Source organism: Mobula hypostoma, chromosome 4, assembly GCF_963921235.1.
Source record: "Mobula hypostoma chromosome 4, sMobHyp1.1, whole genome shotgun sequence".
In the NCBI taxonomy this organism is placed as follows: Eukaryota; Metazoa; Chordata; class Chondrichthyes; order Myliobatiformes; family Myliobatidae; genus Mobula; species Mobula hypostoma.
In genome coordinates this window covers 42770604-42797623 of record NC_086100.1, presented here as the reverse complement: position 1 = coordinate 42797623, position 27020 = coordinate 42770604, and the positions used below count along the sequence as shown (strand labels likewise).

At 40.4% G+C, this 27020-nt stretch overlaps 1 protein-coding gene across 1 annotated transcript in view; it reads right to left on the bottom strand.

Moving 5' to 3' along the window:
* The window catches only part of dis3l2 (DIS3 like 3'-5' exoribonuclease 2), a 349434-nt gene that overhangs the window by 11104 nt on the left and 311310 nt on the right, over positions 1–27020 (bottom strand). The window contains exons 17-19 of the mRNA XM_063045713.1: positions 25231–25378; positions 21893–22023; positions 4050–4154 (exon numbers count right to left, since the gene is read on the bottom strand). Coding sequence (XP_062901783.1) covers positions 4050–4154; positions 21893–22023; positions 25231–25378 — 384 coding nt within the window. The remainder of the gene's footprint in view (positions 1–4049; positions 4155–21892; positions 22024–25230; positions 25379–27020) is intronic.

Sequence of the window (27020 nt, the reverse complement as noted above, 5' to 3'; positions counted from 1 at the left end):
TCACCCAGTCTTCACTGTATGAACCTGTAAATTGTATTTGTTTTCTGCCTTTTTTTTTAAAAGCTCAACCTTCTCTCTCCCCTTACAATGAAAAAAAAGAGCTGCACTGTTTTTTAAAACTCAAATGTCTCTCTCTCCCCTTTCCAAAGAGAAATGTACTGTGCTTTGTTTTTTAAACTCAACCATCTTGCTGTGCTTCAACAGATACGTAGTCATCTCGGGTTCATTTTAAACCTTCTTCATCGACACTGTTGAATTGAATTGACTTTATCACTTACATCCTTCATATACATGAGGAGTAAAAATCTTTATGTTACATCTCCATCTAAATGTGCAATGTGCAAATCAGAGTCATTTTATAATAAATAATATGTACAACAAGACAGCATAACATAGAAATACAATTGTATCAGCATGAATTAATCAGTCTGATGGCCTGGTGGAAGAAGCTGTCCCGGAGCCTGTTGGTCCTGGCTTTTATGCTGTGGTACTGTTTCCAAGATTGCAGCAGCTGGAACAGTTTGTGGTTGGGGTGGCTCGAGTCCCCAGTGATCCTTTGGGCTCTTTTTATAAGCCTGTCTTTGTAAATGTCCTAAATAGTGGGAAGTTCACAACTACAGATGTGCTGGGCTGGCCACACCACTCTCTGCAGAATCCTGCGATTAAGGGAGGTACAGTTCCCATACCAAGCAGTGATGCAGCCAGTCAGGATGCTCTCAATTGTGGCCTTATAGAAAGTTCTTAGGATTTGGGGGCCCATACCGAACTTCTTCAACCATCTGAGGTGAAAGAGGCGCTGTTGTGTTTTTTACACCGCACAGCAGGTATGTACAGACCACGTGAGATCCTTGATGATGTGTATGCCGAGGAACTTAAAGCTGTTCACCCTTTCAACCCCAGATCCATTGATGTCAATAGAGGTTAGCCTGTTTCCATTCCTCCTGTAGTCCACAAACAGCTCCTTTGTTTTTGCTACATTGAGAGAGAGAGGTTGTTTTCTTGACACCACTATGTTATTCTCTGTAGGCTGCCTCATTATTATTCGAGATTAGGCCAATCAGTGTAGTATTGTCAGTAAATTTAATAAGCAGATTGGAGCTGTGGGTGGTGACACAGTCATGGGTAGATAGAGAGTAAAGGAGGGGGGTTAGGACACAGCCCTAGGGGGCTCCTGTGTTGAGGGTCAGAAGGGCAGAGGTGAGGGAGCCCACTCTTGCTGCCTGCCAGCAATCTGACTTATGTTTGGAACTGCAAAAACTATTTGAAAGAAAAACACCGGAGCCTGGGAAAACTTGTCTCCATTGAATGGAGACACAGGAGAAACGTTCCCGTGGAGTTCCAGTGAAGAGCTTTAAAAACTCAGTCTCCACAAAACAGGGGTACTATCTTGCGGAGCAATCATCATTGGAGTGGTCTAAGTCAGAGCGATAAGGCTTTGGTGAGAACAGACAGAGGTAAGATAAGTGGCAAGCTGATTTCTTATTTCTTCTTACCGATTTAACGCTTGAGAAAATAGGGGGTATGTCTACAGGGCCAGTGTTATGTTCTGGGTGTCAGATATGGGATTCCCAGGAGACTACCAGCCTTCGGGATGGCCACGTTTGTACTAGGTGCATTGAGATGCAGCTCCTTAGAGACTGTGTTAGGGAACTGGAGCTGTAGCTGATGGCTTCCAGCTTATTAGGGAAAATGAAGAGGTGATAGGAGCCACAAGGAAGTAGTCGCCCCAAGGTTACAGGCTGTCAGGAGAAGAAAGGGAGAATGTCAGATAACAGAAAGGACGCCTGTGGCTGTCCCCCTCAACAATAAGTACTCCATTTTGAGTATCGTTGGGGGGAGTGGGACCTGCCTGAGAGAAGCAACAGGAGACTTGCCTCTGGCACTGAGTCTGGCCCTGCAAATCAGAAGGGTAGGGAACTGCAAAGGATGACTCTATAATTAGGGGGACAACAGGCGATTCTGTGGACACAAAAAAGAAACACAGATGGTAGTTTACCTACCAAATGTCAGGGTCAGTGATGTTTCTGAATGTATCCACAATAAGAGGAATAGATAGAGTGGATAGCCAGCGCCTCTTCCCCGGGGCACCACTGCTCAATACAAGAGGACATGGCTTTAAGGTAAGGGGTGGGAAGTTCAAGGGGATATTAGAGGAAGGTATTTTACTCAGAGAGTGGTTGGTGCGTGGAATGCACTGCCTGAGTCAGTGGTGGAGGCAGATACACTAGTGAAGTTTAAGAGACTACTAGACAGATATATGGAGGAATCTAAGGTGGGGGCTTATATGGGAGGCAGGGTTTGAGGGTCAGCACAACATTGTGGGCCGAAGGGCCTGTACTGTGCTGTACTATTCTATGTTCTATCCTGAAAAGGGAGGGTGAGCAGTTAGACGTCACAGTACATATTGGTACCAATGACACAGATAGAAAATGGAAGGAGATCCTAAGAACAGAATACAGGGAGTTAGGAAGGAAGCTGAGAAGCAGGACCAAGGGTGTAACTTTGGGATTGCTACCTGTGCCATGAGACAGTGAGGACAGGAGCAGATTAAGGTGGCAGATAAATGTGTAGCTGAAGAATTGGAGCAGGGGCCAGGGATTCAGATTTCTGAATAACTGGGACCTCTTCTGGGGCAGGTGTGAGCTGTACAAAAGGGACAGGTTGCACTTGAATCCATGGGGGCCAATATTCTTGTAGGCAGATTTGCTAGAGCTGTTTGGAGTGGTTTAAACTAATATGGCAGGGGGATGGCAACAAGTATGATAGAGCTGAGAATGAGCCAGCAGGTTTACAAGTAGATGATGGATGTAATATGAATGGAAGGAAGGACAAGTCAATGATTGGGTACAAATACAGACAAAGCAATAAGTTAAATTGTACCACAGAGGCAAAATTTAAATGGGTGAGAAATGCAGGACTGAAGGTGCTGTATTTAAACACATGTAGCATTCAAAATAAGGTGGACGAACTCGTGGCACAATTAGAGATTGGTTGGTATGATGTTATGGGCATCGCTGAGTTTTGGCTGAGAGAAGGCCACAGTTGGGAGCTTAACATCAAAGGGTATAGTTCGTATCAAAAGGAAAGGCAGCACCTGCCCTTGCAGCTCTTTGCTTTCCATGATCTGTAGTCCTAAACATGTACTCTATGAAGTCACAATTCACTTGGAATACTTTCAATCTAGTGTGTTGTATTTGGTGTTCACAATTTGGCCACTGGAGAAACCAATTATAGATTGGATGCTTTATGCTTGGTCTGCACAAGTGAACCCAAGCTTCCTGTTGCCTGCTACTTGAATTCACCATCTACTCCCACTCTAGCTGTTCTGCCAGTGCACTGCTGCAGCAACGCCTAGCATGAAACTCAACTTATGTCTGGACATCTTGAATCTTCTCTTTCTCTCTGTATGAGAACCAGTCATTTTTGCCTCCATCCTTCCTTTCCTCTTCAATTTTTTGTGTAGTTGCTGAGTTTTTCTCCAGCATTTTCAGTTGTTATTGCAGACTGCAAATTCGCTTTAAGCGGAGTGTAGAATGGTTTTCTAATTGTTCAGTTTCAGCATATCCATCCCACTGATGTAAGGTGGCCTGAGGCACCATTAATCAGCCATAAATGAATTACAATTACATGACACAATCCTCAAAACATTTTGTCCCTGATAAAAAAGGAATATTGACTATTAACTTCTTTGTAATAGACTGCTATGTTTGATTTTCCTAATGAGCTGCTAGAAGTTAAATATTTCATTCAGGTTTGCAGAGTTGAAAGTGGTCTGCTTCCTATTTACCAACTTTGGGATCAATCAGTTATGGAAAGGTAACATCTTAAAACAATAACAGCGGAAAACAGGTTTTCTTTTCTGCCGAATTGGAAAGTTCTGCTAGTTTCAAAGAATTGCCTACAATAACAAAGGTTTTTTTTAAATGATGTACTTAACAGGACTACATCTGGAAATTGGAAACTGATAAAAGATAAACATCTGAATACAGTCTAAATGAATAACTAGAAAACATTTAACCTTTGAATCATTCTAAATGAACAAAACTTACATTACAGTAGATTCGTTTCTGGATACCATATCGTAGAACCAATACATCAAACGACTGATCCAAAACCCCCATCACCATGGCTTCAGATTCCAGGGGGCCACATTCCTAATATAACATATAAACAAAGCATTGAATCATATTCTTCCCATCCATCGATATACCATAGTTGAGTGTTTTACAGTATGAGCCTTGTAAATCTTTGTTAAAACTGTGATTTTAACCAGAAATGCTTCAGCATATCACTACCCATTTATATGACATGCCATTTGGGCTTTAACATGGAAGTGGATTATTTACCTGTGGCTATTATGAAGTTGTATAAGTTTCCCAATACCTTTCTGCAGGGCTCTATTAAGTTGGACTTCTACTGGAGACCTTCTCTGTGGTCAGATACTGCTCTAACTCCATCTACAAGTTTGCAGGTGAAACCACCACAGTGAGCTGTAACACACATCAAAGTTGCTGGTGAATGCAGCAGGCCAGGCAGCATCTGTAGGAAGAGGTGCAGTCGACGTTTGAGGTCGAGACCCTTCGTCAGGACTAACTGAAGGAAGAGTGAGTAAGTGATTTGAAAGTTGGAGGGGGAGGGGGAGATCCAAAATGATAGGAGAAGACAGGAGGGGGAGGGATAGAGCCAAGAGCTGGACAGGTGATAGGCAAAAGGGGATACGAGAGGATCATGGGACAGAAGGTCCGGGAAGAAAGACAAGGGGGGGGGACCCAGAGGATGGGCAAGAGGTATATTCAGAGGGACAGAGGGAGAAAAAGGAGAGTGAGAGAAAGAATGTGTGCATAAAAATAAGTAACAGATGGGCTACGGGGGGGAGGTGGGGCTTTAGCGGAAGTTAGAGAAGTCGATGTTCATGCCATCAGGTTGGAGGCTACCCAGACGGAATATAAGGTGTTGTTCCTCCAACCTGAGTGTGGCTTCATCTTTACAGTAGAGGAGGCCGTGGATAGACATGTCAGAATGGGAATGGGATGTGGAATTAAAATGTGTGGCCACTGGGAGATCCTGCTTTCTCTGGCGGACAGAGCGTAGCTGTTCAGCAAAGCGGTCTCCCAGTCTGCGTCGGGTCTCGCAAATATATAAAAGGCCACATCGGGAGCACCGGATGCAGTATATCACCCCAGTCGACTCACAGGTGAAGTGTTGCCTCACCTGGAAGGACTGTTTGGGGCCCTGAATGGTGGTAAGGGAGGAAGTGTAAGGGCATGTGTAGCACTTGTTCCGCTTACACAGATAAGTGCCAGGAGGGAGATCAGTGGGGAGGGATGGGGGGGACGAATGGACAAGGGAGTTGCGTAGGGAGCGATCCCTGCGGAATGCAGGGGGGGGGGAGGGAAAGATGTGCTTATGGTGGGATCCCGTTGGAGGTGGCGGAAGTTACGGAGAATAATATATTGGACCTGGAGGCTGGTGGGGTGGTAGGTGAGGACCAGGGGAACCCTATTCCTAGTGGGGTGGCGGGAGGATGGAGTGAGAGCAGATGTGCGTGAAATGGGGGAGATGCGTTTAAGAGCAGAGTTGATAGTGGAGGAAGGGAAGCCCCTTTCTTTAAAAAAGGAAGACATCTCCCTCGTCCTAGAATGAAAGTGAGCTGTATCTCAGATAATGATGAGTCAGAATATAAGGTGGAAATAAGAAGCTTAATGACATGACAATAACCTTTCTCTCAATGCTAAAACAAAAGAGCTGGTCATTGACTTCAGAAAGGCAGGTGGTCAACGTTCCTGTCTACATCAATGATGTTGAGTTTGAGAGCTTTAAGTTCCTGGTGTGAACATCACAATAGCCTGTCCTGGTCCAATGATATTGATGTCACACCCAAGAAAGCTCACCACTGTCTCTACTTTCCAGCAGGCTAAAGATATCTGGCAAATCTCCATGGACCCTTACCAATTTTTATTGATGCACCTTAGAAAGCATCCTATCTAGATGCATAACAGATTGGTATGATACCAACTCTGCACGTGACTGCAAGTAACTGCAGAGAGTTATGGACAGAGCTCAGAACCAGCCTTCCCATGATCTATACTTTTCTCTACCTGAGTAAATCAGTCAGTACAGTCAAAGACCCTACTCACTCCAATTACTCTCTCTTCTTCTCTCTCCCCCGGGCAGAAAATACAACAGCTTGAAAGCACATAGCATCAGATTCAAGGACAGCTTCTATCCCACTGTTATCAGAATTTTGAACAGACTTCATGTTTGATAAGATGGAGTCTTGACCGCACAATAATCTTACATTTTATTATTTACCTGCATGGCAGTTTTTGGTAGCTTTTGCACTTTATTGTTATTGTTTTACCTTATTCTGCCTCAATGCACTGTGTAATGTGTTGATCTCTCTGAACAGTGTGCAAAACAGGGTTTTACTGTTATCTTGGGACATATGACAGTAATAAACCAATACCAATACTTTCTAGGAGGGAAGTTCCCTTCAAAGCTTATAGGATTAAATAGGTAAACAGAGAGACCCATAGCACCAGGAACTGGGAGAAGGACTAATAGTCATAGGGAGAGAAAATTATGGCATTTGTGGGGTAGAAGAAAGAGATTCTTGAAGAATGAAGATTTAAGTGGAAGAGTTCCTACTCCCTTATGTACACAAGCAAGGCTTAAGCATATATCTTAAAACTCAAGATGGTGCCATGCTGTGACCACCATTGAGGTCACGGCTCAGTTTTCAGTTGTTTTGTCATTTTTAGCATGTTTTAGTGTTTTTTTAGGCTTTGTGGGGATGGTTTTAGGGACAGAGAGAGCAGAAAGGTGTCAGGTTAAGGTTTTGATGGAAAAGTAATGTGAGGGAATTAGGGATAGGCTGGAGTCTTAAATTTCAACTCCATGTTCAAAAACAGCAACACAGACTTGGGACATCCTGATAAAGGGTCTCAGCCTGAAATGCTGAGTGCTTAGTTCTCCCCTTAGATGCTGCCGACCTGCTGAGTTCATACAGCATTTTGTGTGTTGCTTGCGTCACTGTAAGTCTCAATGTATGCATGATAAATAAACTTGAATCTTGAACTACAGATTAAATCGTGAATTACAGGTGTCCCCCGCTTTTTGAACGTTCGCTTTATGAAAGACCTACATTAGTTCCCTGTTTTTGCTAACAGAAGGTGTTTTCACTGTTACGAAGAAAGGCAGCACGCGAAAAAAGCAACGCGCGATGAAAAGGCAGCGCGCGCCCCGAGCAGCCGCTCTCCCCCGGATTCGGAATGGCATTCTCACCGACATTACTTAAGCACATGCCTGTGAGCAGCCATTAGCAAGATGAGTTCTAAGGTATTGGAAAAGCCTGAAAGAGCTCGTAAGGGTGTTACACTTGGCGTAAAACTAGACATAATTAAGTGTTTCGATCATGGTGAACGAAGTAAGGACAAAGTGAGTTTGGCTTGTGGAAGCTGACGAAGATGATGTTGAAGAGGTTTTGGCATCCCATGACCAAGAACTGACAGATGAAGAGCTGAGGCAACTGGAAGAGGAAAGGATAACAATCGAAACCGAATGAGTAATGATAAAGTACGACTTTAATTTTGGAAGGGTACGTCGGTTTAGGGCATATTTGCAAGATGGTTTGAGTGCTTACAAAGAACTGTATGATAGAAAAATGTGCAAGGCTAAGCAGTCAAGCAAGCCTTCCACATCAGCCACAGCAGACAATGAACCTCAACCTTCGACATTGAGGCGGGCAGTCATAGGAGAAGATGACCTGCCTGCCCTGATGGAAACAGGCAACAGCCCAGTGTCCCACCATCCCAACCCCCAGGCTGCAGACAGATACCGATTCACGGAGAATGTAGCGGTAGCCGGGAAGCACACAGCACATCTTTAAGAAAAAAGCCGAAATAAAAAGCTAATTAATTTGGTGCCGCCTGGCAGGTAATTGCTGGCCCAGATCAGAGGTGATTGCCGATTGCGTTGCCTCTGATCTGGGCCGACATTTACGTGCCGGGCGGCACCTAATCAATTAGCATGTTTATTTCGGCTTTTTTTTTAAGATGTGTTGCGCACCTCCCGGCTACTGCTGTACCCCTGCATTCTCCGCAAATCGGTATCGGTCGGTGGCCCGAGGGTGGGGGCCACTGCACCAGCCAAACTCCGACGACTCAGTCTAACACACTATCATCAGTGTGCTCGGTGCTGTCCCAATTCCGGTTAGTGATATTACCCTGTATATACATTTTTCTACTTTACATAGGCTGTGTATTTTTACGTGTTACTTGGTATGATTTGGCAGCTTCATAGCTTAAAGCTTACTGGAGAGAATGTTTTTGCCAACAACGCTTGCGTGAGATTTTCTGCCGAAAGCGCTTGCGTGAGATTTTCGTTACAGAGACCAGTGCCGGCAATGATTGTAGAAAACTATTTTTACTTTATATAGGCTGTGTATTTATCATATCATTCCTGCCTTTACTATATGTTACTGTTATTTTAGGTTTTATGTGTTATTTGGCATGATTTGGTAGGTTATTTTTGGGTCTGCGAACACTCACAAAATTTCCCCATATAATTAAATGGTAATTGCTTCTTCGCTTTATGACATTCCGGCTTACGAACCGTTTCATAGGAACGCTCTACCTTCGGATGGCGGGGGAAACCTGTATAGATTAAATCCCTTTCTATTTTACCTTTAGCTGCCAAGTTTCCTAGTCAGGAAACCTGGTCGAATGTAATTTGACATGTAATGACATAAAATGAACACAAGGACCTCATAACCACACTTCATTAATGAAATTAGTCCACAACACTAAAAATGAATGAGTTCGGTTTCTGTTCTAGATATTTTGAGGAGTTAAATTGAACTCATTAGCTGGCATTTGCAGCAATGACTCTGGTCCTGAGAAATACTAGCAACAAAACAGGAAACATATGGGAAAAAAAACATTTCTCTAACTGTACCTGTGCCATCACATTATCCTCAAACACAGCTTTTAGAATAGTGGTCAGGCATCTAACCATACAGTGGCCATTGGTTTAACCAACCAAGATTATGGTTATTGCATAACTTTTGTTGGTTTAGGTTATGCTACTGCATAGTTAGACAGAAGTTGCCATAAATTCCACAGCCTTATTATACATGCCTACTTTTCAGACACAGTTGTTGATCAACACCTTTAAAAAGCTATTACAACTAAAATAAAAAGAGCTGACAGTTCAGAAAGCAACCTTAAAAAGCCAATGATTGAGCCCATTTCTTTGCAGTGCCTGAATATCAGTTGCATTTGTTGTGACAAATTTTAGAATTCAATGAGCGAGAGTTCATATTCAATTTGTGAAATGACTTTAGAGAAAATAAAATAATGAAAGCAACAAGAAGGTTCTTAATAATCTTGATCAAGTTGTCCCAGTTTCCCATTATGTGGTTGAAGTAGCTTAGGTGACTGTGGAAATGTATAGTAATAAATTTTGATAGTTATTGCAAAATCATCCACATTCTGAGGATAAAAAGGCACATCAAAAGTGCTCTGCCAGACTTGATCTTTGCACACTCACAATCTCGCTAAAGCCACAGTTACACATTCACTTACTTACTTTGGATTCTGTCTTGGTGGCATGAACAGTATGTTCCTGGGTTTGTATTTCTAAATCTGGCTCCTTTATCCCACTGGCAAAATCACAACCCACGGACAATTCATGTAGGATTATAACACTGGACAATTGAGCTGCTTTTAGTATTGAGACTGGCTCAAGAACTCTGCTCTGCAAGACCATGATCGCAATGTTACTCCATGCTCTTCAGCTAAGGTGATTGGAGAACAGAATTAAAATACAGTGGACTCTAGTTAGTGGGGCCATATGTTAATCAGGACAGCCACTTACTTGGGCCATCTCTTAAAGAACAAAAAGAAATAGTGAAAATAGCTGGGATTCTCTTTGTTTATTTGAGATGCATGCTGCTTAATTAAGAAGGGAGACTGCTGCTTAACAGTTTCTAACTAGCCCCAGTTGCATGCATATTTTGTGGCCATTAGACCCTATACCATGCTTACAGTAAATAGCTTTTAAGTAGCATTGTTTGCAGGTACTTGTGTTCAAAAAGAGGGGATGTTTGTCCCTGATAGTTGGGGAGTAATAAGCAGCAAGACAATTCAGAACTGCTCCTCACTGCAATTTCAAGCATTCAGGCTTGGAGATGTCAGAAACAGCTGGGAGTGAGAGTGAAAGTGAAACAACTTCACTACTTCAACAAGAAGAATTTGAAGACATCGACAATCATCTTGAATGTTACGATGAAAATGAAGATTTGGAGGATGCAATCACTGAAAGCATTGTTTGAAGGCAGTCCACTCTCTATTCTAGGTGTCTGCACTGATTTTGTTCATTCAGTCAAACAAAAGAACATGGCAGCCTACACTGAAATGAATTCCTCCGTTGATAGCTATTAGGAATTTATACACTGTTTTATAGCGCTGTGGTAGTTTTGATAATGTTTTAATTTGTTCTGTATTTCACTTAAATACATAATTTGTTACTCAGTTAACTGGTAGTTTATTTTTAATACCTTGTTAACTATTTCCATGAAACTTCTGCTAATTGGGGCAGACGACTAATTGGGCCTAAATATACAGGCCAATGTGTCCCAATGAACTGAATCCACTGTATTTTATTCCACCTGCCACTATTCCTTTTCAAACTTTTCTTCACCATTGCATCTGTCTACTTTTGCAAAGTAATGGAAATGCTATTGATTGAATGGGTTTCATTGTCTCCACTGCTCTAATATACATGCTTTTCAAACGCCCCATGAATAACTGTGAATATTATGCCAACTGGATAGCCCCATTAAGTAAATTTCACAAGATATAAAAAGCAGAACTCTTGTGGCTAAATCAGTCATAACTTTTCTTTCAATAGATTCCATGAAAATTCTTTAATATCTTCTTAAAATTTGCTTGGTTTTAAGTTAATATCTGTAAATTTTCATTTACAGTATATATTACTTTTTTTGGAAGGTGATGATAATTTAGGGGGTTAAAACAAAGAAATGACAGACATTATTTTAAACAAATGGTATAACCTGCTCTGCTGTTCCATTTACAATTTGAGTTACAGAATAAATTGTAAACAATTCAAATTATAAAGTTCAACAATTGTTTCCAATTTGTTGCGCAGTGCAGGTCTCACCATACAGAACTCTGTCTTGGTAACTAGATTTTTAAAGTCTGGTTCAGTTCCATTTACTTTCCCAAGTGTATTTTAATTTTGCTTATACATGTATTTACTTTGGAAGAAAGGAAATTCAGTTCAACATCAAGCATAGCTTCTTGGAGCTTTATTCTTGGACACTAAGTAAAACTGATACTGGGCTCCTCTGATGGTTCATTGGGTAGATGTACGGTCTGAGTGTTACTGAGCCACACAAGTTGTGGATCAACACAGGCTGTAACCATGGTGTATAGATGAATTAAATGATATCAGACTTGGCAGCAGTAGGAGCCTTTGTGCCCTGAGCTAAATGGAAAAAAATGCCAGTATTTCTCCTCCTGACTGCTATTCCTATTACTGGAAAATAGACATGAAAATCAGATGGAATATAGGATTAGGCTTGATTGGTTTAACTCCAAGACCCAATAGTCCGCTGACTAACAAAATCCACTTCACACAAATAAAGGCCATGTGATTTTAGGCTGCTGATGCCATATTCCAGAACTGATAGATTAGGTGTGTGGAAAATACTAAAGATATGAACATCAAATGTAACAAAAGCATCTCTATGATGAGTAAACATGCGTAAAATAGCTTCCCACTAAAATACTTGCTCTTAGCATGAATATTTGCTGAAAATGAAGTTCACTGACTATTCATAAGTAGTCTATCATTCAGAAAGATCTAAAGTGGTAATAAATAATTTTTGACTGCAGAAAAATAAATACATTTCAATCAATGGAAAACACGATTAATTTAACTCTCAGGGAATACTGCTGTAGTTATTAATGAAAACTTCAAATCTGTGCTGTTGTTAACTCTATTAATCTCCAAAAGGACCACAACCTTGTTGTGGTTTGGAGGCTTGTGTGCCTCAATAACCCAGACTGCTACATTGGCTGGAGTCAAGGCTTTATGCTTTGGTTCTTTGTAGGGTCACCCAGGCCAAACAGGTCAAAAGGCTAGACTAAAAGTCTAAGAGTCCTCCAGGTTGGGGTTCAGTTCAGGGCTAACAACCCTGACTGGTAAAACAAAATTGTTAGAGAAACATCAATGAAGAACCCTTCTAGATCTGAGTTTGACCATATTCCTGAGTCTTCATCTGGGACTTGCACGACTGACAGCAGTGAAAACCGAGAGGACATGACAAAGGAAGTCCTGAACACTGCCTGAGATGGAGGACCTTCATTGCTGCCCTGAATACTTGAGGCATAATGAGCAGTAAGTAATTCTCTTAACTAATAGTTACAACTAATTTCATAATTAATTCAATCAGATGAGCTTAGAGCATGAATCACTACTTAGAATTACAATATTATTAAAATTGCAGAAATGTGGTTGAGGGAATGGCAGGACAGGGAACTTAATGTTCTGGGGTATAGATATGTCAGATATGGCAGAGACATGCAAATGAAGAAAAGAAATAACAATGTTGATTAGTGGATATACTCATGGGATTGTCCACTAAAGACATATGGAAAAAGAGAAGTGTAAATGTTTTGTGAAGGTTGTATTACGGACTTCCCAATAGCAGCAGGAATTAGAAGAACAGAAATGTACGCAAATTGCAGAAAGGTGCAAGGACAATTGGGATACTGTGAAGAAAGATCTTAACATTCTTGATTTTAACAGTGATTGTCTTAGTGCAAGGAGTTTAGATGGGGCAGGATTTGATCAGTGCACCAAAGAGTATTTTTTGGAAAATATGTAATTAGTCTTGCCAGACAAGTGGCTATGCTTGTCCTTATCTTACAAATGAGATTGGGCATGGTGTGGAAGTGTTGGTGCAGGAACGCTGACGACATTCTGTAAGTTTCGAGGTAGCTAGGGAAAGGAGTAAGATTGATGCTCAAGATAAGGTGTTGAATTGGAGTAAAACTGTTTGAATGGCATAAGAAAGGACCTGGCAAAAGTAGACTGAGAGCAGATGTTCATGAGTCAAATGACTTCTGATACGTTGGAGTCTTCAAAAAGAATATTAGTAAGAATTCAGGGGTAGCATATTTGGCAAGATTTGGGAACCTTGGATGACAAGGGATATTGATGTTTGATCAGGAAACTATGGAAGCATGTGGCAAGTATAGGCAAATGGAATTGAGCAAGTCTCTTGGTGAATACAGAAGGAGTCGAAAGAAATTAAGGGGGCAAAAAGGAGCCAACAAATATGCTTGGCAAGAAAGATTAGGGAGAATCCCAAGACATTCTTTATCCGGAGCAAGAAGGCAGTCAGGGAAAGAATGGCAATTTTACAAAACACTGGTTAGACCACTTTTGGAGTATCCTCTGCATTTCTGGCCACCACATTATTGGAAGGATGTGGTTCCCCTGGAAAGAGTGCAGAGGAGGTTCATCAGGACGTTGCCTGGATGAAAAGACTTCAATTATGGGGAATGATTGGATAGGCTGGGCTTGTTTTTCCTGAGAAATGACCTGATAGTTATTCTAAATGATCAGAACAGTCACAATCTCTCTCTCATGGTATGGGCATCAGAAACTAAAAGGGATAGGTTTATGGTGAGAAGAAGTTGAATTAAAGGGATCTGAGGGGAAAGGTTTTGTTTTTACACAGATGGTGGTTGATAGAGGCAGTCTCTAGGCTACTTCAAAATTCCAGTCCTGAGAACTGATTACAACCCAAATTATTGGTAAGGGAAGAAATGAGCAAATCAGAGCACAGAGAGGTCTGTTTTTTTTTAACAGAAACAGCTGTGACAGGAAAGGGAGCAGGTCAGGGAGGAGTGGCTGGCCACTAGCCTACCTCACTAATTCAGTGAGCAAGGGGTGGAGTCTGTTCAGCACTCTCAGCTCTGCTTGGTTCAACCCAACTCCAAAATGTAGTGGCTTCGAGTGGGGTGTGGTTGTGGGTGGGAGAAAAGTCGCAGGGAAATATCCCATTCCCACTTTGGCAAAAGCGCCAGAAAATCAATTTTTACCTCCTTTGGAAGACTCATCTTTATGCAAGGGTTGTCTATGTATTGGGCATTTGTAACCTAGAGAGGACCTGTATCTGGAACTCACTGGCAGTGGCAGTGGTGAAATTAGATATATATCACAATGTTTAGGAAGCACTAGAAACATGCACTTGAACAGATATCGACCTAATCCTTGCAGGCAGGTTTGCTACAGCAGTTGGGAAAGGTTTAAACTAACTTGGCAGAGGGATAGGAACTAGAGTGATAGGATTGAGGATGGGGCAATTAGTATACAAGTCCATGAGACATAGGAGCAGAATTCGGTCATTCGGCCCATCGAGTCTGCTCCACTATTCAATCACATTTTCTACTTCTCAACCCCAGTTCCCAGCCTTCTCCCTGTAACCTTTGATGCCATGTCCAATCAAGAACCTATCAAGCTCTGCTTTAAATACACCCAGCAATCTGGCCCCACAGCTGCATGTGGCAACAAATTCCACAAATTTACCACCCTTTGGCTAAAGAAATTTCTCCACATCTCTGTTTTGAAAGGGCACCCCTCTATCCTGAGGCTGTGGCCTCTTGTCCTAGACTCCCCACAATGGGAAACATCCTTTCCACATCTACTCTGTCTAGGCCTTTCAACATTCGAAAGGTTTCAATGAGATCCCCCTCATCCTTCTGAATTCCAGTGAGTACAGAACCAGGAGTACAGAACCAGAGCCATGAAACATTCCTCGTATGATAACCTTTTCATTCCTCGAATCATCCTTGTGAACCTCCTCTGGACCCTCTCCAATGCCAGCACATATTTTCTAAGATGAGGGGCCCAAAACTGTTCACAATACTCAAAGTGAGGCCTCACCAGTGCCTTATAAATCCTCAGCATCATATCCTTGCTCTTCTATTCTAGATCTCTTGAAATGAATGCTAACATGGCATTTGCCTTCCTCACCACCAATTCAACCTGCAAGTTAACCTTTAGGGCGTTCTGCACAAGGACTCCCAAGGCCCTTTGCATCTCAGAGTTTTGGATTTTCTGCCCATTTAGAAAATAGTCCGCACATTTATTTCTACTACCAGCACATTGTACTTCATTTGCCACTTCCTTGGCGATTCCCCTAATCTGTCTAAATCCTTCTGCGTCCTGTCTGTTTCCTCAACACTACCTGCCCCTCCACCAATCTTCGATTCATCCGCAAACTTGGCAACAAAGCCATCCATTCCATCATCCAAATCATTTATCTACAGCATAAAAAGAAATGGTCCCAACACCAGCCCCTGCGGAACACCACTAGTCACTGGCAGCCAACCACAAGAGGATCCTTTTATTCTCACTTCCTGCCTCCTACCAATCAGCCAATGTTCGAACCATGTTAGTAACTTTCCTGTAATACCATAGGCTCTTAACTTGGTAAGTAGCCTCATGTATGGCACCTTGTCAAAGGCCTTCTGAAAGTCCAAATATACAACATCCACTGCATCCTCTTAATCTATCCTACTTGTAATCTCCTCAAAGAATTCCAACAGGTTTGTCAGGCATAATTTTTCCTGAAGGAAACCATGCTGCTTTGTACCATCTTGTCCTGTGTCACCAAGTACTCCATCACCTCATCCTTAACATTTGACTCTAACATCTTCCCAACTACTGAGGTCAGGCTAACCGGTCTATAATTTCCTTTCTGCTGCCTTATTCTTTTCTTAAAGAGTGGAGTGACATTTGCAGTTTTCCAGTCCTCTGGCACTATGCCAGAGTTCAATGATTTTTTGAAAGATCATTTCTAATGCTACCACAATCTCTAATGCTGCCTCTTTCAGAACCCTAGGGTGCAGTTTCTCCGGTCGGAAGTATTGTATAGTGAGACCGTGTGGAAGGATAGGCAGACGGTAGGGCCAAGTCACAGTAAGTGAGATGAGTTAAAGTGTAACATGGGGGCAAAACTGAAAAGGGTGACGAATACAGGACTGAAGGTACTATTTTGAATGCATGCAGTATGCAGAATAAATAAGATGATCTTGCAGTGAAGTTAGAGATTGGAAAGTATGATTCTGTGGTCATCACTGAGTTATGGATGAAAGGAGATCATAGTTAGGAGCTTAATATTCAAGGATACACCTTGTATTGAAAGGACAGGCAGGTGGGCAGAGGGGGTGGGGTGGCTCTGATGGTAAAAAATAAAACCAAATCATTAGAAAGAGGTGACATAGGATCGGAAGATGTAGAATCCCGGCCAGTAAGGTTAAGAAACTGCAAGGGTAAAAAGACTCTGATTGGAGTTACATGATGGCCTCTGAACAGTAACTAGGGTGTAGGATATAGATTACACCAGGAGACAGAAAAAGCAGGTAATAAGAGCAATCTTACAACAGTCATGAGAGATTTCAATATACAGGTAGATTGTAAAAATCAGGTTGATACTGGGTTCCAAGAAAGGGAATTTGTAGAATGCCTATGAGGTGATTTTTTTTAGAGCAGCTTGTGGTTGAGCCCACTAGAGGAAGGGGACTTCTGGATTTGGTGTTGTGAATGAACCAGATTTGATTCGGGAGCTTAAGGTAAAGGTGCCCTTAGGAGATATGATCATAATATGATTGAATTCACCCTGCAGTTTGAGAGGTATGAGATAAAGTCAGACGTATTCATATTGCAGTGAAATAAAGGGAATTACAAGAGTATGAGAGAGGAGCTGGCCAAAGTTAATTGGATGGGGGCACTATCAGGAATGAAGGCAGAACAGCAATGGCTGGAATTTCTGGGGACAATTCGGAAGGTGCAGGATGGATAAGTCCCAATGAAAAAGAAGTATTCTAAAGGAAGGATAAGGCAATCATTCCTAACAAATGAAGTCCAAGACAGCAAAAGAGCAAACAGGAGGGCATATAATAAGCACAAATTAGTGGGAAGTTAGAGGATTGGCAAGCTTTTAAAACCAACAGAGGGCAACAAAAAAACTATAAGGAGGGAAAAGATGAAATATGAAGGTAAGTCACTGAATAATAACAAAGAGGATAATAAAGGTTTTTACGGATATATAAAGAGTAAAAGAGAGGCGCGCATGGATAGAGCACCCACTGCCAGAAAATGATGCTGGAGAGGTAGCAATAGGGATCAAAGAAATGACAGTTGAACTTAATAAATATTTTGCGTCAGTCTTCACTATGGAAGACACTAGCAGAATGGGAGAAATAGAGTGTATCGGGGGCTAAAGTCAGTGTAGTTGCTATTACTAAGGAGAAAGAGCGTGAAGATTGCTTCTTTTCATCTTATGTGTCATATATGTGTCAACGATTTGGATGATACAAATGATGGCTTTATGGTCAAGTTTGCAGAAGATACAAAGATTGGTGGAAGGGCAGGTTGTGTTGAGAGACTAGGGAGTTTGGCAAAAGTCCTTAGACAGATTTGGAGAATGGGCAAGGAAGTGGCTAATGGAATATAGTGTAGAGAAGTGCATGGTCATGCACTTTGGTAGAAGGAATTAAAGTGTAGAGTATTTTTCTAAATGGAGAGCAAATTCAAAAATCATATAGGTGCAAAGGAACTTTTGAGTCCGTGTTCCCTGAAGGTTAACTTACAAGTTGAGTTGGTGGTAAAGAAGGAAAATGCAATGCTGATGTGCATTTCGAGGGGACTAGAATATAAGAGCAAAGGTGTATTGCTGAGGCTTTATAAGGCATTGGCTGGACCACACTTGGAGTACTAGGAGCAGTTTTAGACCCTTTATCTTAGAAAACATGTGATGGCATTAGAGAGGGCCCAGAGGAGGGGAACAACAATGATTCTGGGAATGGAAAAGTTAGTGTATGAGCCGTGTTTGATGCCTCTGGGTGTGTACTCGCTGAAGTTGAGAAGAATGAAGGGAGATCTTATTGAAATCTATCGAATATTGAAAGGCCTAGATAGAGTGGATGTGGAGAGGATTCACATCATATCCGTGCAATTGAAGACTGATTTCATTAAACTTTGCAGATAATTCTGACAAGTAAGCAATATCATGCTTAATATTCTTGATTTGATTATTGAATGAAGCACTCCAGTCTTCAAATAATTTTATCACAGTTTCAAAAAAGCACATAAAAATGTCTCAGGTAGATTCCCGAGAGCCATCTGAATTGAATTGAATTGACTCTACCTCTTATATCCTTCACATACACGAGCAGTAAAAATCTTTACGTTTCGTCTCCGTCTGAATGTGCAATGTGCAATTTATTGTAATTTGTAACCAAAAGTATGTATAATAGAACAGTCAATACAGCATAGAATACAGTGTGTAACAGCAAACGTCCAAACTGTTCATCATTCTCAATACAAAGCTCCTTAAATATCGAGAATAGGCTGCAGCAGGATCACCAGACTCAAAATCAGTTACTTTCTCCAAGCAACAAGGCTGATCTACATCTCAACCCATTAACCCAACTCTCCATAACTTCAACCACCACTACTTTATCATTTCCTGTCAGTCACCTTATGTACAGACGTACAGACACTCCTGTGCCTAGCGTCACTTGATGGATATACAATCATTCTATGTATAGAAGCTATTTTATGTAACTATATTTATTGTGTTTTTTATTATTGTATTCTTTATCTTATTATGCTTTATCTTATTATTCTGTTGTGAAGTGCTGGCAGACATGTTTTGAAGTGTTTTCTGTTCTTGAAAGTTTTCACGGTGACTGAAAATAAGCATAGTTCTTCTTTTCAAATGTACAAGCGGACTGGATATTTAATTGCCTTATTTGAAAAATCTTTTTTCACACAACAGACACATTGGTTACTGGTTTAATTCCATATTACAGATATTCCACACTATGCTGTCTACACTTCTGTTTTGTTTGGTCTTCAGCCATTTTCATGATGGATTAATGACCACGGTTAATCACCTATTGTTTAAATCCAACCTCATCATAGCTTAGGCAAAATCTGTCTCTCTGCCTAAAGATGCATAAAGTGCGGCAGCAATATCTTAGTTGGTCTATGGACTAGAAAAATGCTGCCAGGACTATTTGAAAGGGCAGATTCTGAACTTTACTTCATTCAAAGCCATAACTTAATTCACAGGGACTGAGTCACTGCCTGATAAGAGTGTTGGAATCATACTAGCTAACACTGTACTATAATAATGAACAGCAATAATGTGCGGGAAAGCCTGAATTTCTTCAGTCCAGATTTCTCATGATACACCAAAGATAGAAGTGTCACATTGCTTTTCAACAGCTATAATGCGCCTCAGGCAAAGTCTAAGAGAAATGACGTGATTACATGATCACTGTAATCAACTATGAGGCACTGAGGATCAAATGCTCACAATAAATAATTCATTTCTGATATTAAAAAGCCTCGAATACCTCCCCCCGCACTTACTACTGAGCACCTTCCACAGCCCTTTTTATCTTTATCACACCCAGGGCTGGGCAGTATTGCCCACCTTGGGAACCACAGCTATAAATGGACAAAAAGGTTGGCATACAGTACTGTGCAAAAGTCTTAGGCACATACAAATAGTTAGGGTGCCTGAGACTTTTGCACGGTACTGTAGTAATTTTATGCATTGCACTGTACTGTTGACACAAAAAAAGCAAATGCCATGACATATGTGATCGATGATAAACCTGTTTCTGATATGGGTCTCTGTGGGAAGGGGGCGGGAAGAAGGAAATCATAGTTGGGTAAAGGGGAATGGGAGAGGGAAGGGAGCGGGAAGCACCAAAGAGACATTCTGTAATGATCAATAAACTAATTGTTTGGAATCAAATGACTTTACTTGGTGTCTCAGGGCTGGGTGTGCTTGCACCCACACTAACTAACCCCCCCCCCACCCCAGAACTATGACTGTCACCTGACCCACACCCGTCCCGCAAACTCCACTCTTGTCACTCCCAACATCCTTTGCTCCTGCTAGATTTGCAAACTCGCTTTCTGTTCCATGTTGACAAATACAGCACTGTGCAAAACTCTAGCTATATACGTATGTGCCTAAGACTTTTGCACTGAAAAACTATAGATGTGGCGGGCCAAGCAGTCTATTTCTGTGCTGGACAACTCTGTGACAGATGTGGGGATTTGGAAGCATCTCCAGGCTTTAAGTGATTCTGGTCATTTGGAAAAAATATGGTGATTTGTGATTATTGGCAAGTGGTTTTTGAATGCTTAAGAATGAAAAATACCTTGGAAAATCATTCTTATGTAGAGGGAATATAAAAGTATCAGAATTAGTATGGGTAGTAGCAGGATAGATGGGAGAGATTTAAGAGAATAAGACTTCAACTGCCCCTATAGAATGCTCTTACACTCAATTCCCAGTGCATTAGCCTCCTCCATAACCCCTTAAATGCCCTTAACCTGTCTAACATGTTCTATTGACTGAGAAATACAGAATCTGTTCAAAGTATTTGAAAGATCTGTCTATTACTGTAGAAAGTCCAATCCTGGACATGTGGAACACTGTTAGCTAGAATTTCACAAGTACTAGCAAAAGCACATTTAAAATTTGGAGCACAGTGGATTAATCAACAAAACACACACACAATGCAGGAGGAACTCAGCAGGCCAAGTAGCATCTATGTAAAAAAAGTACAGTCGACCTTTCGGGTCAAGACCCTTTGGCAGGACATTGTCCAGCTGAAGGTTCTCAGCCTGAAATGTCAATTGTGCCTTTTTCCATAGATGCTGCCTGGCCTGCTGAGTTCCTCCAGCATTTTGTGTGTGTTGCTTGGATTTCCAGCATCTGCAGATTTTCTCTTGTTTGTGGATTAATCAAAATCCTGTTTTTGTATAAACTGGATCATCCAATATCTGGATAAATACAACAAATAAAATTATTAATATTAGAACTAAACTGACAGACAACAACTGATGAACAACAGGATTGGTGTAGCAAATTGGTATGGCTACTTTAAATATCCTAATGATAAGATGGTCAAAGAAATATTTATCAATAATATTAACATATGAAGGATAGTTAAGTTCAGAGAAGTCTCGCACTCAAGGCCTAGAGAGCTAAAGGTATAGCACCAATACTGGAGTAAGAAAAGTTGGGAAAGTCCAAGATGCCATAACCTGAAGAACAGCAGAGATGAGAGATCTGATGCAGAGTTATTACCTAAAATAATTAGCATATGCTTGCAAGCACTGGTGATAGGGACTTATGAGTGAATACCTCCAGAAATTAAATTTATGATCTACTAAAAACAATAGACAGACAGAAGTTGGATCTACCAACTGTGTGTAACTGAATCAGACTTTCATTACTCCCTGGTATTAATTTCCATCTTCAACTGACTCAGTCCAACTTGACACTCTCGCATATTTTCCCGACACTTACACTCTAAAGATGGCATTAAAGTTTGACCACTCAATGCAGTTTCTGCCTTTTTTTTCTAGTGAAACTGCTTGTGGTTTCTGCTAACTTTTCTCTAACTTTACTTCCCATAAATTTATCCTGTTCTGTCACCCCTTAACATCAGAGTCTTATTACTAATATCCCTGGCTACAATCGTCTTGCAGTATGCAGCAGCTGAAATCACAACGATTAGCAGGTGCTGTTAGGCAGGGCCTACATTACAAGGCAAGAGGACAAATCTGTACTCATTTTTGTCAGCAAGTACTAACATGGACCAGGCTGAAAGAACAATTGCTGCCTGGGCCTGGCTCCATGAACGTGTTCTCCTTATAGGCTGACTTCATACTGAGTTGGTTCCCTACTCCTCTCTTCCAATTGCAACTGTCATTAAGAAAACAGCCTAAGGCATCAAATAAATAATTCCGGTATCCTTACCTTCACAAAAACAGAGAAAAATATGTCAGTGCTAAGCTCTTGCACTTTTTTCGAAGCACTTTTTTTCTGATTGCAATGTTCAGCTTGTCTCTGAATTTCATTTTTATTAAGGCTAACCTGTTCAGCAGAACCTAAAGAAAAACATAATTCAGATACCAGCTAATATTAAAGTCAGTTGTAAATCAACAATTATAATGTCTAAATGCCCAACAGTAGCTTCATTATCGGAGTTTCTGCTGTTTATAAAAATAGCTAATTATTCCACTGGATAACATACCAGAAAGTGACATTTATAAAGAGTAATAATTTATTTGGTACAGTCTTTCAAATAATTATGCACATCTCAATTGATAAAATATGCACATGGTTACATTTATACTTTGATTTAACATTTCCTTGACACTTGCAGTTAGTTAAGAAATGAAATCAATGAGAACAATATATTTAGTGAATAATAAAGTGAGACGAAATCACGAATTTGCCAGTGGAAAAATGTTCAATGTTAGCTTTGTAATTTATGGTAGTGTTTATTGCATTAAGACAGACTTTACTTAGCCAGTATATTAAGGGAAGATCTAAGCAAATATGCAATAGATATGCCCATCAAGCAACATATTATTTGTAGAAATATATTTTCTGATCTCTACTTTCAGGCATAATTGTTTGTGATCTAGGTGGCCAAGGAAAGTGTAAGCTGTTGCACAGCATATCAGTTCCAAGTGAAACAAGAGTTGTATATGGAGAGGCTCGACTGAAATTGAGCACCCGATTCATGATCCACTCAAAAACAGAAACAATATCCAACTCTTTTCTTACAAAGACTGAAGAAAATCAAACAAATGAAATTATTTGGAAATGACATTAAAAATAATTGCATATGTGTATCAATGCCAGTGTATTTCAGATCTAAAATATCAAGGAACCTGACGTTGATCCAAAAAAAATTTTGAGAATAGCTTGGTGTAAAAGGAAATGAGGATCCTCTTGCAATAGCAATTGTGTTGAATATAAAAACATTCAACACTCAAATGTTGAATATTTTTAAATTCAACGTCTTTTATTTGAGATTACAATTTAAATGTGGAAGAGACAAAAACAAAGTACTGTGGATACTGGCACTCTGAAACAAAAATAGAAACTGTTTGGAACTGTCAACCTTGCCAGCACCTGTGAGGAACTAGAGTAATGTTTCAGGCCGATGACCTTTCAATGATATTACACCTAATTTAGGGTCATAATGCCGATCACTAGTGATACTGACTGGCAGTACAGTCAGTGAGATGAACAGAAGCTTGGCTGCAGGTGGATAACCGTAAGATCAGTAGGGTGGGCACAAAAGTAGCAAATAGAAGTGTAGCTGCAGATGTGTGAGGTAGTGCATTTGGAGAGGGAAAACAGGGCATGGGAATAAATGGTAAATTACTGGAATTTAAGAAATGTAGAAAATGAGAGGAATCTTGGACTGCACATCCTCAGATCCCTGTAGGTAATAATCATAACAACATATTCTTAGAGCACTTTTCATACAAGTGATACAGTTCAAAGTGCTTTACAATGGAATAAAGTGCAAACGTGAAAATAAAATAAAAAACTCAAATGAAAATAAACGGGAAAATAGAAGACAAAAAGATGTTAGTTAAAATCAAGTTTAGGTAAGTAGGTTTTGAGCTGGTATTTTAAAAGTGCCAGCTGAGTCTGCATCCCTCATAGTCCTAGGTATTGCATTCCATGGTTTATCAGTGCAGGTCAAAACAGCTGACCTGTCATTATTTTTTGAGGCAGATTGTTTAAACTTAAGAGACTGGTGGAAGAAAACCTGAGAGCTTGTGCAGAATTATAAAAGGAAAACAATTCTGTAATGTACTCAGGTCCCAGACCATTGAGAGCTTTAACAACAAGTCAGAAAACTTTAAAATCAATTCTCAAAGATAAAAGAAGCTAACACAGAGTAGTTAGGATGGGTGTGATATGCCTTCTCATCTCAGTTTTAGTTAAAAGTCTGGTTAGTGAAACAACTAAATAGACACCAAAGAAGATATATTAATTGGCTAAGCCGCACACGAAAAAAAAACTGAGGAAGATCATGCCAGGATACCAGTTGTGCCACAGACTGAGTACAGCATACAGTTCTAGTCAACACACTGCAGGGAATATGTAATGTCACTTAAAGGAGTGAAGTGAAGATTTAAAAAAATGCAGGACTTGAGAACTGTTGGTTACAAGGGCACTGTGATTTGACCGCAGTTGCATTTTTGAAACACAAGAAAGAGAGGGAAGATTTAAATGAGGAGTACAAAATATAGAGGCTAAGACTTCTTTGCTATCAGTCATTTCTCAATTTGAAAAGGAGACACGATGTGCTGAATTACCTAATTCTGCTCCCATGTCTTATGGTCTTATGAAGATGATGCCTACAATTATTTATGGGTTTTGAGATCTTTCAGGAGTCTGCAGAAGGTGTAAACATTTCTTGGTGACCAGCTTCCTAGTTTACAGGGGCTAATTTTGCTTTCCTCCTTTTATTTTCTCTTTATTGAGGTTACAGTCCTTCTTGAAGCAGGTCGATGCCTGACAGCAGATTTGGTGTCTGAGGATAATTGAGATCTTGCTCTTTTTTTACTTAGAAATTCCTTAAATGATCACCAAAAAACCTCTTACTATGGGTGTTGTTTGAAAAGAGGGCATGTTAGGGCAGCTCAAAATCCGGAGTTTATAGGTTACAGCATACTTGTTATATGATGACTGCTCCAATGCTGATGACGCTGCCCTTGTGAAGGTTGACGATCTTTGTGTTTGAGCTGTAGGATCTTAAGGATGCATTTCTATTGCTACTGTTAGTGATTGGAGACAACAGAAAGAGCCTGTTTTTCTTTTCAGGGAATTCAGTAACTAGTGGTCTTAAGTTAACTGGTTAAAGGATCAGAGGAGTCTTGGGAAAAAGAAAATCATCAAGAATAATGAGAGTTTGGAATTCGTTAGCTGAAAAGGCAGAGGAGGTAGAAACAGAATCAGTCCATTAAAATGTACCCGAAGAAGCATATTTATAAAGTTATGGAGGAATACCTGAGAGATTGGAGTAATCTAGATAGCATGAATAAACAGGCCAACTAGCCTTGTTTCTGTGCCACAAACCTCGGTGTTCAGAACACAGAAGCTATAGAGAGGATGATGGGTATCAGTGACTTGGGAAAGATATTAAGCAAGAAATTGTGTTTGTTGAATATAAACTTTAGAGATCTGTTCTTTTGAGTTAATTCATGACAATACATTTGATACACATACTCTCAAGCACACACACAAGACACAAACTCAACTGAAGCAAAGACTGTACAACTCACCAATCGATGCAGCAAGTAGTCGATGAACAATGATATCGGCGTAACGGCGAATAGGAGAAGTGAAGTGCGTATAGAAAGGCACATTGAGTGCATAATGGTGGAATAATGCTTCATCGTGAAGGGCTCCAGTGCAGAAATATTGTGCCATCTGGAAAGAGGTTAAGCCAACTTGATAGAATTTATAATCTGATTTCTAATTTTACTGTGTGCTTTAAATTAAATTTTATCAAATCAAAGTAGAAAGGCACAAAGAGATGCAAACTGAATACTTTGCATTTTTAGTAATTAAATCAGTTTAAAGATCTGAAACAACAATCTGATTTATAGCAAGTTATATCATGCAAAAATTTTTTAGAAGTCTTTTGTGAAGAGATTAAACCCGAATGAATACTTTTCCAGTTTCAACAGGCACAAAATTAGTTCCAGTTTTGCCTTTGAAGCTGCATTGAATGAATGGATGAAAAAGGCAGCAAGCTAGATTGTTCCAAGTCAATATGCTCAAGTAATGAGAATTTTACTTTCAAAATTTCAATAGATAAGAGCACAGATTTAAGCAAGTAATATAAATATTCTTATAATCACGTAGATCATGAAAAATATTTTTTAAATTCAGTTATGGTGGAACAACACTATTACTAATTATTGAAGTATAGTATATAATCAAAATCACACATGCTGAAAAATTAAAAAATAATAAGATCATAAGACAATAAAACGTAGGAGCAGAATTAGGCTCTTCGGCCCTCTGAGTCTGCTGTGCCATTTCATCATGGCTCATTTATTATCTCTCTCAACCCCATTCTCATGCCTTCTCTCTGTAATCTTCAATGTCCTGACTAATCAAGAACCTGTCAACCTCCACTTTAAATATATCCAATGATTTGGCCTCCACAGATCCACTACCTCCTGGCTAAAGAAATTCCTCCTCATCCCTGTTCGAAATGGACGTCCCTTAATCTTAGGCTGTGCTCTCTAATCCTAATGTCCCTCACTATAGGAAATATCATCTCCACATCCACTCTATCTAGGCCTTTCAATATTTGATAGGCTTCAGTGAGATCCCCCCCTCATTCTTCTAAACTCTAGTGAGTACAGGCTCAGAGCCACCAAACACCCCTCACACCTTAATCCTTTCATTCCCAGAATCATTCTCGTGAACCTTTTCTGTGACCCTCTTGAATATCAGCAAATCTTTTCTTAGATAAGGAGCCCAAAACTGCTCCCAACACTCCGTGCAGTCTGACAAATGCCTTATAAAGTCTTAGCACTAGAACCTTGCTTTTATATTCTAGTCCTATTAAAATGAATGCTAACATTGCATTTGCCTTCCTTACCACCAACTCAATCTGAAAGGTAAACTTCAGCGAATCCTGTACAAACAATACCAAGTTCCTTTGCACCTCAGATTTTTGAACTTTCTCCCTGTTGAGAAAATAGTCTATGCCTTTATTGCTTCTATCAAAGTGCATGGCCATTCACTTCCCGACATTATATTCCATCTGTCAATTATTTGCCCATTCTCCCAGTCTCCTTGTTTCCTCATCAATACCCGCCCCTCTACCTATCTTCGTATCATCTGTAGACTTGGGCAGAAAGCCATCAATTCTGTCATCCAGATTGTTGACACATAATGTGAAAAGAAGTGGTCCCAATACCAACCCATACAGAACCAGCCAGCCAGCCAGAAAAGGCCACCTTCATTCCCACTCATTACATCCTGCTAGTCACCCAATCTTCCATCCATGCCAGTATCTTTCCTGTAATACCATGGGTTCTTATCTTGTTAAACA